The following is a 12,953-nucleotide window of genomic DNA, read 5'->3' as shown; positions in this document are numbered from 1 at the left end:
AAACGTATATTGGATTTCACCACCTTTAAAACCTAAACTGACTCAGTTCTTAAATTGTGACGCATCGGGCGCTCTCCATGGTGCTGACAGCCTCTGTCCAAGGTACTTTTGTGTTTAGGGGGCGCTCCATGCTGCTTTTAATTGTTTCATTTCCAAACCTTTCTGATAACGGTGGACATATCTAAAGAAAATAAAGGCTACTTTTAAATTCCTGAGTATTTGTTTGATTCTGCGACAGACTGGCGACCTGTCCAGGGTGTCCCCTGCCTTCGCCCACAAGTGGCCGGGATAGGCTCCGGCAGCCCCGTGACCCCGAAAGGGAAAAACGGTATAGAAAATGAATGAATGAATGTTTGATTAAATCATTGTGAATCAGGAGCAAAACATGCTGTTTGAAAAAGAGCTTATGCCACGGTCACATGTAACCCTTGTGCTATCCTAGGCACTTTAACATTGGGAGTTGGGTCATTTAGACCCACTAGACAGTGCTCTGAACCTTTTTTCTTCAATGATTTGTGATCTTCACTGGTCTCCATGGATTACATGAAATCTTTCCACCTTTATCCACCTTTGTCATGGTAGGGAGAACACATCAATGAAAGGGTGGGGTCATCTAAGATAGCACAAGGGATACAACTGCCACTGCGCGATGGGGAGGCATCAGCAGTATCATCAAGATTAGCTGTTGCCACCCGATTTCTGCTTTTGCAAATCGTTGGCGAGGTCCGGTTGCCGTAAGTATGGCGGAAATGGGGTCATTAAGATATCGGGAGACAGCCCAAAAATGCCGTTTGGGTCTTTAAGAGTCGCATTTGACATTCAAGCTTCAAGTTTTTAATGAAATAATCAGTTGTGTTGTGCTAGTAAATTAGTTTGTATATTTTTTAATTACTTTAGGGACATATCTTTTATTAGCCACGATTCAGGATTACCTATTTAAAAAACATAGTATCACTTGGTGAAGCAGTCTTAAATGTGCCGAGAAGAGTTTCCTCTTGATACAGAATAAAATTAACTTGAAACTTAAAGATAGTTGCAATCAAACCAATTCTTCCAAATGCAGGTCGAAGAAAACTGCGATCTGATTGGAAGAATTTCTGACCAATCAGCGTCAACCTTCGTGTCCCCGTGACCTGTAATTGGGTGGCTTTTGTGACATGTGTATGCAGAATTTTTAATGAAAATGGTTTTGTTTGCACATACTTTTGAATTCTAAGTGCATTTTTCAGTTTTAAGTGAAAACTGATTTTTTTGAGCACACAAAATTGTAAACGTTTTATCTAAAAACAAAACAAAACAAAAAAAGTGACTGTTGCGCTTGTCATAAAAATTGTCAAATAAATAAATAAATCCATAGTTACCGAACATAATAGCACATTTTTACGTAACAAACTTTTATATTTATTGTTTTCCTGCTTTGAGACAGTAAAACAGTGCAGGTCAGCACGTATTTAAATCTAATCCAGGCTGAATAATCGATCGCCGATCGTCGGCAGTCATGACTAGCAGCTGACTGTCCGGGAGCAGCACCGCCGGTCTGCCTTAACACCGCTACGGGAGCCCTGTAGTCCCGCAGCGGCAGCTCTGAACGCCATGGCCGAGAGTTTGGACATGTTTCACAGGGCAAAGCAGCGGACCTTCAGCGGGCTGACCCGAGGTAACCGACTTTTGAAGCTTTTAGCACTTTCAGCTCTTAAGCTAGCCTGGCTGTTTGGCTAACGCCGTGTTTGTTTACAGTTACACAAGTTGTTGCTGTCAGTGGAGATGTCTATTAAAAAAACAAAAAAAAATAATAATAAAAAATAATAATCGAAATCTAAAAAAATAAGACAGTTTGTGTGATACTTAATATTATTCAATGTATTTGTAAGTCTATGCAAAACAATCACTTTGACGACAGGATTAATCATTAACGCGGTGACGTCATGAAAATAAACACTTTTCTTGTAACAATCATTCTTTTCGTATTTTTTTCTTCCGAACTGGAACTTTAATGTAAGGTACTTTTATGTTTGTTAAAAATAGTTTCGTACAATTAGGTTAAGTTTGCGCAGCTTATGTTGGTGAAATTCATCAAGTCAAACACTTCTATTGTCAGGTTAAGGTTTTTAGCTCCTCCTACTGGACAGTATCAGTAAGGCAGCGCGTGCGTATAACAAAAACATAAAACTGAACCAAAAAAAAGCACAAAATATCTACTTTAATTTATTTTAAGATCTATTTATAATTTAATTGTGCATCTCTCATTTATGTTATACATTTATCATACATCCTTACTATTCATTTATTAGGATTCTCACACTGAGTGTAGTGTTTTCAATCTCTGTAAGGACCATGTAGAAACTTTAATCTGCCGATTCGTGCTCTTTTTCTTTTTTTGACTGAAACAATAGATTTTATCTGATTTATTTCTGCGCGTTTTTCCAGGAAAAGTTCTTAAATGCTGGAGGGGAGCATTTCCAAAGAAATTGTTAAATAAAATCACAGCGAGGTGAGCTGAAAGTCAAGATGAGGATGATAATCCTAAAAGACGAATGCCTTTCCCCTCATAATTTTATAAATGTCAATTTCCCGAAAAGGAGCTTTTGTAAAGCTTTTTTTTTTTATTAATTAATTGCTCCCAGGAGTGATATATCTTTTTTGCTCAACTTTCCTCCTAGTCATTTGGGGGAGCGATACATGAGGAGCATATGAAGCACAATGGGTGTTGAGAAGCTCCTGGCCCCCCGCTGGGTGTGAGTGAGGGGACTTGTTCTGGAAATCTCAGCGGTAACAGTCGAGTGCCGCTTCGCCCTCCCGAAACCAGAACTTTAGGCCGTTTAAAGCCGCTCTTCACTTTTGTCCGTTTACAGGCGGCCGGACTATTTTAAAAATACGAATTTATAGAGGTTCTTTTCTGTTGAGCATGTGATTTTCTTTTTATTTCCATCTGCCAAACTCTGAGTGTGTGTGTGTGTTCCCTTAACATGCAAAAGCTGGAGCCTTTTCATGAATATTTGACAGTGATTAGATTGTAAGACTTTTTGGTTGCGTAATGCCGTGATTATGTAAACGTCCATTTTTCTACTTTCATTTTTTAAGGATAATCTGCAAATAACTCACCTGCCCCCCCCCCCCCCCCCAGCCTTTTTTTATGATCTTGAATTCCCGTCTTTTATCGCCGTCCTTTCATCTTAATGAAGTGTTGTGGGGATTTGAAGAGCGGGTATCCAGAGGTTTGTACGTGAAGCGATCCAGCAGGCCTTGAAAGACTAATGCTATAATGTCACCTAATCCCTAAAGCTTTTAGGCTAACACATCTTTACTGTGTGCCGTTTGGTTTGGAAGCAAAAGAAGATGGAATTATAAAAAAAGAGTCTGATCTTTTTTTCTCTCAGCTGCTCTCTTTAGGGATCCCCACAGCCAATCTCCATGTGTTTCTTCTGTGTCCTCCATTACATCCATGAAGCTCCTTCTGACCTTTGTCTAGCTTCCACTGCTCTCTCTTAACTTCTTTGTGATTCATCCAGTGGTGGGCCTTCAAGGCCTTCCCTGAAGGCCTAAAAAATATCTGAATCATGTCTTAATAATATTTGGTCCATGCATACTCATTAAATCATTCCAAATGTTCTGTCCATTCCCTTTTGTTGTGATTATGATGGTTATGCTGCTTCCAGACGGACGTATTTTCATATTGGAGCATTTAACCAATCACATTTCAGCTGTCCTTTGTTGCCAGGCAGAGTCAGAGCTAAAGAGACCTTAAATATCAGTTTTGAAGCCCTATAATGCAAAATTAATGTCGGCCATTCATTTCTTATAACCAATCAGATTTTTAGTTGCTGTCACCAGGGCCTTCTAGCAGGCTTAGGCATTGTCACAGTATTCAGACCTTTTGATTGGACAGACGTTTCAGGATTACAGGAAACATTTCCCACATGCAGCCTTGTCCAGTCCACAGAGCCACGGAGCACTTTCGATCTGTCTCAGTTAAAAACAGAGCTGACTGTAATGTACGCCATAGAGGATTTAGCAGGAAAATCTCCCACTGATCTCCTTGACCTCCTTCATCAGAAAAATCTGAGTGAGATGTTCCAGTGGATAGGCACTTGTTGGTTCATTGCAGGGGTGTGGTGGGTGTAATTAGGACACTGGTGTTTTGGACAGAGATGTCAGAACTGGACAGGAAATGACTCCCACCTCCGTTGAGGTAAAAGATTTCTCCGTTTTGACAATCCAAGAACGATAAACAGTTGTTTTTGGTGTTTTCCACAGTGAACCTGATGTCTCTGTTTAGGGAAGGGCGATATATCGGTGCCAGTATCGGTATTTGCATAATCTACAGATATTCCTCTGACTGTTTTTAGAAACACTTTATTTTGGAAATGTTTTTCCTTTGTTCCTAATATATTGGGAAGCTTGTATTTACAGTCATGGTCAGTAACTGACTGTTTTCAGGTAAATTTTATTTTTGATAGGGATACGTGTTCCTAATAGATCCCTGGTTATGGGGAGATGATGGTTTACAGAAATGTCTAATATTCAACAAATGGTGTTGGTGCTTTCAGATATATTCATATGAAAGTTTGAAAGTGATGCGTTTTCCTATGAGATCCTTTGCTGGATGTTAAACAGGTCAATGTGATTTTCCAGTAAAAGAAAAGTTGTGCATTTCTGAAAAAAGAAACAAAAAGGAAATCTAATGTTTGTGTTACTGTAGACACTGCAAATATTGGCTATCGTCCACAGTTGCAGGATATCGGTATATCGGTTATCGGTATTGGCCGGAAAAAATTATATCGGCCCATCTCTATCTCTGTTTGCATTGATGTGATTCAATACTGCGTTATTTTTGTTCATTATTGTCACATTTGGATCATTTGGACTCCATTCCAGTTCTTTCCTAACTGTTGGCACCTAAACTCTATATTTGACCATTGTTTTTGTAGATGCAGAGCATCGGTGGACCGGACCCTTTTACTTCATTCAGGCTGCAGACCCTCAGCTTGGGCTGATGAAGGCTTGGAAGGACGGCAACTGTGATGGTGGCGGTGATGAGTGGACGGAGGAGGTGGAGCTCACAAAGCAGGCGGTGGAAGCCGTTAACCGGCTCCGACCCAGGCCGAGGTTCATGGTGCTGTGTGGTGACCTTGTCCACTCGATGCCAGGTAGAGGTCCGAATTCAATGACAATGTTATCTCTGTGGATGCTCGTGTACTAATCCACATTCTGAATGACTGAATGTTTTAGTTCTTAAGAGTTGGTTAATCCTGGCTATTCAGATTCGGCCAAAGACTTAGATTTGACTCTAAATACTTTAATAGAAAGAGGATAACCGCGTCATGTAGGTTCAAAGCATTTACTGTATGTGAGAACTGGACTGACTCCTCCCCCATGGCGTTCCAAACAGGAAGTACCCACTGGCTCCAAGAAGCCAAAATCCCACAGACGTCTATAGAGGAATAAGCAGCTGTTACTCGGTTATTCTATACATCAGAATAACTATTCTTGCACTTTTTTTAAACATTTTAACAACACAAGTTAATCAAGTCATAAACTGACCAATCAGATGCTACAATAAAAGTAGTTTCAATGTTCAAAATATTTGACAGATTTTCTGTAGCCTGCTTTCAAGTGGTAGGGATGTGGCCTTCCAGCTCACCTGATTGGCCAGAGTGGTTGCCATAGAAACATTGACTCACAGCGACTTGCACCAATCACTAATACCGATGTTCCAACGTGGCCCAAAAGATGAAAAGGTGAAAATTGCAATAAATAGTAACACAAACCTTAAATGTGTTAAAAAAATCTTATGGCAGCCTGAAGCATTTAACAAATCAAATAAATCCCTTTATGCATTTGACCAATCGGATGGACGCCTTCAAGTTGTTGACCAATCAGATGGAGGCCTATTGTGTTAGATGTTTGTCATCTATGTCGACGAGGATCATTTGGAGTATACTTTTTAAACTGTTGTAATGAAATTGGAATGATGTTTTTGGTTATTTTGCTATTTGTTTATATACCGCAAATTATATTGTTATCGCAATATTGATCTTAAAAATCGCATATTTCGAGTTTTCCTCATATCGTGCAGCCCTAGCAGAGATACAACAGGTGTCTTTTATTCTATTTTTATTAAATAATATAAAGTCTTTAAAAAATGATAAACAATTTGTTGTCCAAAAGAATGAGAATTTCTTCTTGCTAGCACCAGGTGAACGTCGCTAGCTAAGAAATCTGATCTGAAGTGTCAGATCCTTTAGTTACGTCTGATTTTTCCGCATTTCTGGCTGAGACCAGTCTAATGCCCTGTTTTTATTCTTCCTACCAGTTAGGAGTGGGCATGCTGTGTAATTTCAAGTCTCCCTGTGAGACATGGCTGTCGTTCGTAAGCCTTCTGCAGGATTAATTATTTTGAAACGGTGTGTAGCAGGTGGAGGAGATTTGAGGGGATCTGAAAAATTAATGCTCGCATGCATTTCCATCAGCTCTAAACGGGCTTGTGCAGAAATAGGTAACACACCTGCACAGCAAACTCAGTCCTGAATGTCTAAACGTGGGACTTTTTATTTGAAAAAGTTGACTGTCCTCAGTTGCAACACGTCGAAAAGGGTTGAAATCATGCCAAGACTGAGTCACACGTTTGTCATCTCGGAATCTTTTTGGGTATTTTCTAAAAACGAGAATAAAAAACATCATCTGTGTAATGAGCTGAGCTTAAATAAATGATCCAACAAGAACAGCAGATTATGAAATCTAAGCATATTTTGTCTTTGCAGTAAACTCTAATGGTTTAAAAACACATTTAACATCACGCTTATATCAAAGGCGAGCTGTGTCTGTGTCGTCCATGAACAGTGTGTTTATTAAGAAGTCTTTTGTTAGTGACCCACCACTAATTAGCTCTTCTGAGGTTGCTTTGGTCTTTATTGAAATGATCTTAAAGTGTCTGCCTCCATAGATCAGCACTGTGTCAAAGGCTTTTGATAGTAGGGGCCAGTCTCATCAATGCTCCTGTTTAAGACTTATTTTCTCTTTTAAAGCATTCCACTGAAACATTTCACTCATTTCTGAAAAGGCTTTTACTTCAAAATCTATAAACCTCTAATTTTCTTTGCCTGTCCTCCTGGTTTTAACAAATTTATTCAAAATTTATGGCGTATTTGTGTCCCGGACTGCAAGAACCAGATTGCTTGCACAAATCTTATTTCTCACAGCCTGTGATTGATTTGATTTGATTTGATTGATTTATTGGATGATTTCAAGCACTGATTGTAGACAATACAAGAAAATTTCCCTCAAAGTTATTACAGATATAATTAAATGAATTGATTGAATAGGATTACAAAAAAACAAAGAAAAATGCACATAGACGTAAGATGAAAATAACTGTGTAGTTACTCATAAACAGAAATAGAGATTTTTGTCACATTTGATTCATTAAATATGGTTATTAACCTTTTTTGCCTAAAAGAGTGGGAAGAAGCAAACGTATATAATGCCACCCTTACAGAGTTGTTTCAATTTTCTATTTTTGCACAATTGTCATAATCTGGTTCTGATCAAACCAAGTGCAGATCTTTTGTCAGACCCTATCGATCATCCTCTGAAAATATTCTTTTGATATTTCAGTAAACGATGACATGAATCTCACGATTTAAGCGATCCCGCCACAAATTCAAACACTCACCTAAATGTACACACCTCTAGTACCCGGTCGGAGGGAACTTTTCTGCATAGTGAACAACAAAGACGACAACATCACAGCGGACGAAAACTGGGGCCAAAATCTTTTGTGGGCTCATAAAAAAAAAAACAATATTTCAAACTCCACTGACGAAACCAAAACGCAGGTTTTGGCGATATCAAGAGGAACTTTATTTATTATTATGGGATGGCAGCAGGACCTCTGGCTTGGCATCCATTGTTGGATAAAGTGTGAAACCTGGCGATTTTCACACAATACGACAAAAAAAAAGGAATTTCTTTAGTGCGTTCGTCACAAAAGTTTGCACGTTTACTGCCACCTTACGTTTCCAACAACACCCAAAGTTTTGTTGACCTTTGACCTGTTGAAGAGTCTGCCACCTTGAATACAAAACAATTCTCTTTTAGCACTAGCTACAAATTAAAATTCCTCCTCGGGATTTCAATCGATCGCCTCCTAACTCCTCAAGCATCTTTGGCAAACTACGTGGGAAAAAATGTTGGTTTTAAACTTTGTAGATTATGGACGACGTTATTGGGAAGAACTTCCAATTATGGCTTTTACCTGTTGCTCGCACATTTTTTACTGGAATATTGCAAAGATGTAATACATCATCAGCTCAAACTGAATTAAACTGTATAACATGCAATATGAATATTTTAGGAGTGTGGGTGTGGTCAACAATCAACCTCTGTTGCCAAGGAAATCCAAAAACGGACTTTTCCCATTGATCATAAAAATAACATTGATTTGTTCATCACCACCAGGTGAGTACAACTTGAAATAGTTGCTATGGAGATGAAACCAACAGGAAAGCCGCCATCTTGAAACTTTTTTTTTAAGGGTGAGTAGCAGCTGCTCAGTCAGTGAGGGCGGGGCAAGAGATGGCGTCGAGGGTGGGGGCAGGTAGCACCGTTTTCAGTTACTTTGTTTTGTCACTTAATTTTATACTGTGTTCTTCTTTTTTTTTCATCCAAAGGGTCAGGTGTGAATTTGAAATGAAATATATTCAGTTCACAAACATAATTGCAAAACTAAAGGTAATAAAAGCGGTAAATCTTAAGTGTATTGAATCAATTCAACCTCCAGTGACCCTCCCTGAAACAAATCCAGAAGATCCAGGCGGATGATTGCGTATTTCTAATCAGTATGTCGGTCAGGTGCGAGTAAACACAGAATATTCTGCGGTAAAACCTCCTCTGAGTGAGTCTGTAGGATTTCTGGCACAAAGAATGAAGTACGGCTGGTTTATGTTAATTAATGTATCTTCACATAATCAATGAGAGTCTAATCTAATGAGAAAAGAAAAGGAAGCCTTGAGATGCTGCAGCCGTATTATCTCTTGCTGGAACTGGTTTGAACATTTGCCTCTGGCGTTCCATTAGCCTTTTTCCCAGCCAGAGTCTGCAAGCAGCATTTCCCCACATGACTCCAAATGATATTTATCTATGAAAAGCAAAGGGCCTTTGGCTGTCCTCAGACTGATGCAGATGAAATTTTAGTTATTGATCAGATGGGCCGTAGATATCCATGTGAATCTCTGCATACAGTCTCCATGCAGGACAGCTGTTGTGTTTTATTAGGTGCTGCCGTCGCTGTTCTGCTGGGAAAGTAAAAAGCTACTTGTGTCGTAAAGATGTAAACAACAGACTCCCTGTGACGGAATGCATTATTTCTCTCCAGAAAGACACTGGTTTCCTTCAGGTTATTTACAGGTAGATGAGCTTTTAAAACTTTTTTTTTCCTTTTCCAATATAAAAAATAATAATGAATATGAATATAGTAACAGGTTTTTTTCTATCAGTAAACTGGACAGTAATGCTGCATTCACAACGGACACGTCAAGATTCAATGTTAAGTCAATATGAAGACGTGATCTGAGGTCCTGCGGCACCATTTGGGCGTCGGGCTTGGGTGGCAGACGCGCAGAACCGCATCAACCAATCAGGGACTCGGCCTTTGGCATGTGATGCTGTCAGTAACTCGATCAGTGGGTTGAAGAAAAAATCTAATATGGCCACTCGATATGAGGATTTTTGTCCATTTTCATGACCTGCTGGGCCGCTGGGTTACCGGAAACTGTCCCGGTTACAGTTGAGGAAAGGCGGGAACCTCCCCGGACAGATAGTCCGTCTGTCACAGAGCCCATGGAGCTGGAGCGATCAAGCCCACTACGCTAGCCAGCTGCCCGGTAGACAGCGTAGTGAGCAAGCACCGCTGCCCAGGGTCATGAAGAGCTAGCGCCAGCATAGCCCAGAGTGAGATAGTCCAACAGCTGGAGAGGCGCCATGGGTGCCGTTGTAGCGTCTGCTATCGCTCCAGTTCCATGGGCTTATGATGTTTATCTTATTTTCATATATTTGACACAATAATGAAAACCATCCTCCAGTTTCATTTTTATTTTCCCCTCTCGGGTTACTGCGGGACAAAAATTCTTCAAACTGTGCCACAGACAGACAGAAGTAACACTTAAAACAGCCGTTACATCCAGCCGTCGCTCCTGCTGTAAATGGTGAAATTCCCCATACTGGGGAAGGACCTGGTGAACCCAGACAGGGGGCCTCTGTAGAGCTCGCTCAGCATCATACATGTTTTCCATGATGTGACAATGAATGAAGTTCAGAACAACGTTGGCGGCCGGGGCGTCAAGACGTCAAGGGGAGGTGTTGAGCCGCAAATTTGACGTGCATCAAAATGTGGCGGCAAAAAAAAATGGAGGCGGCAGACGTGAACTTGGTGCCAGAATCGCACCCAGTGTGATTAGAGCATTAGACCTGTTGGTGAACATTAACACCAACAAAGTCTGTACCATTTGCATATGCTTTAACCATATAGGCTTGTTGCTGATGTCCCACTTGCTGAGTATTAGAAGCATGTGGTAGATATTTTGACAACTTAAAGCAAATTTTTAAACCTTTTAATTTCATTTATTATATTAAAAAAAAGTAGTTAAAACAACAACAAAAAACTCAAAATTCCACTTTATTTATCAAGAAAAAAATAAACAAACAAAGTCACTTCCAAAAAACAGATGAATTTACTCTAGGCTCTTAAAAAAGTTTCACTTCTGGCATTAAAACAACAAAGGTCTGGAGTTTTTATTGCAAAAACAGTGTGAAGCAGTTTAATCAATGCCATTGATTTACTGCTGAACTGTTTGTTCTGACCTGAAAATATTTGGTAACAAAGTTTTTGAATAAATCGAAAAATCTTTACTTTAGTTTCAAAACAGTTTATTCAACAAAACCAACTTGGAGCAGCCATCAGGGGATTTAGAGGAGAAGAAAGATGCTTGGAAGGGAAACCCCATTTTTCCTGACTTTCACAGAGAGAACAGGTTAACCAAATACTCCTGAGTCAATGAAATGTTCTGCATCTTCACTCTTTCCTCTTGTTTATTTTCAGCCTTGGCCTCAACGGCCTTTAGGGGTGGAAACGGGCTGTCTATGGGCAAAAAATGGGGCATGCAGGTTTGCCCGCCTTCCCCAAAAACCAAGGTTGTAGACCACTAGACAGATTGATAAGTAAGGGGAAGTAGGTGAGACCCAAACGTAAGTGTATTGTGAAGTATTTGTAGAGATGACATCACACACTTGTGATGTACTGGTGATGTTGTCGCACAATGCGCATATGCCACACTCCAGTCGTTACAAGGTGCGAATATCGCCCGGTTACTGGCTGCCTGCAGGCGCCTTACGCACGCAGTGCTCTGGCGATAAATAATTGTCCAGAGGACACAAATTTTAACAGTCAGGCTAAACGTAAGGCGTGTGCACTTATCTCAAGAACAGCACAAGCGGGCTCCTTTCGCAGTGCGCAGAACTCTGCCCATCTCATCCTTCCTTACCTCTAAGTATTCACTATGACCTTTCACATGTAGCATGCATGGAGAAAAAAACGTGTATGAACATTTTCTCTCTAAGGTTGTAGACGGAGTGGTCTACAAGCTGAACGTTTCTTAAGAACCACCTGCGTGTCCCAAACATCTTTGCCCAATTTTTGCCCACAGACAGCTTGGGTCCACTCTAAAGGGCGGTTGTGACTAATGTTAAAAAAAAAAGCAATTAAAGAAGGTAAGTATTACAAGACATTTTTTTAATAAACCAGTATTTTTCTTGACTTTTAGCTAGAGCAAGTAGAGATTTTTGCCTCCGTTTTGAAAGTTTTTTTTTTTTTTATCTTCTGGGAAAATTGAGTGAATTTCAATGAATGACTGTGCATGCATTTCTTCATGTCCCGCAGCCTGATTTCATCACAGGGAGGGAATGGCTGGCGCAGCACGGTTCATGTTCAGCAAAAATAGCCGCAAGCTTCCAACCTATGCAAACTATCTTTTGCATGACAATTAGGGGCTAGCATGCCATCCCTGCCTGGCTAACTGGCCTGAAGGAATGGGCACTGAAAGAGAAGAGCAATTATCTGGCAAACCTGCCTAATCTCTGCATGTCCTCCAATCTTTGCACTTGTTTGATTAATAAATGATCAAAGTTTTGTTGGCCTTGGTACTGCGGGCTAAGTTAGATCTCAATCACACGATAATTAGAATCCTTTAATAAATATAGAGCACCATGTCATGCTTAAAATGTCCTTGTTTGTAAGATTTAACTTCAGGCAAATTTCCACACGAATTTGGCTTGGTTTTGTCACTAAGCAGCCCCTGCCTTCCTAATTTTGGGTCACGATTAGCAACATTTGTCAGCTGCACTGCGGTTCTAAACTCTTCGGGCTGTCTCTCTTTATCATGCAAGGATCCACGGATCTCCAGCATCTGTATGACTGCTCTGTTTAAGCCAAACCGTGCCCCTCCCATCCATCCCCCCCCCCCACACACAATTTCTCCATTTCCCACTCATCCGTCACCTTTAGAGTTTAGAGCAGATGTATTTCACATGCAGGGGGGGAAGCAGACTGTTGGCACCAAGTTAAAACCCCAAGGCCTTGAGGACCTTTAAATGGTGCGTCGTCAGCCCTTGTTATTATCAGCCCCAGTGGAGCAGGTTGTGTGTGCCATCCTCATTACTTGCCACGTCCATCACCATCCTGGCAACTGGACCGCCACATTGATTGGGAGGAAGGAAGTGATATTATAGCCAGAGCTGCTCCCCCTGTCTCTCGGCTGACATTTCCCCTTAAACTGTTTACTTACAATACAGAATAAATGGGTGGCAGCCAGGGGAAGCTAGCTGTCAACCCGCATCGTCAATACCGCTGCCTGTTGGCGACAGGAAATTGGCAACTGTAATTCTGTTCCCACAGATTTCGC

At 40.6% G+C, this 12,953-nt stretch overlaps 1 protein-coding gene across 2 annotated transcripts in view; it reads left to right on the top strand.

The window, feature by feature from the left end:
• The first annotated feature begins 1,311 nt into the window (after positions 1-1,311).
• The window catches only part of cpped1 (calcineurin-like phosphoesterase domain containing 1), a 41,413-nt gene continuing 29,771 nt past the window's right edge, over positions 1,312-12,953 (top strand). For both annotated transcript variants that reach the window (XR_013651417.1, XM_004080125.5), the window contains exons 1-2: positions 1,312-1,657; positions 4,929-5,147. Coding sequence is in view for 1 of the 2 variants with exons in the window: in XM_004080125.5 (XP_004080173.1) it covers positions 1,594-1,657; positions 4,929-5,147 (283 nt within the window). In the remaining variant the exon portion in view is untranslated. The remainder of the gene's footprint in view (positions 1,658-4,928; positions 5,148-12,953) is intronic.

Source organism: Oryzias latipes, chromosome 19 (genome assembly GCF_053564925.1).
Source record: "Oryzias latipes strain Hd-rR chromosome 19, Olatipes_Hd-rR_3.1".
Classification (NCBI taxonomy): domain Eukaryota; kingdom Metazoa; phylum Chordata; class Actinopteri; order Beloniformes; family Adrianichthyidae; genus Oryzias; species Oryzias latipes.
The sequence above is the reverse complement of the archived record's forward strand: the minus strand, read 5'-3'. Positions and strand labels throughout refer to the sequence as shown.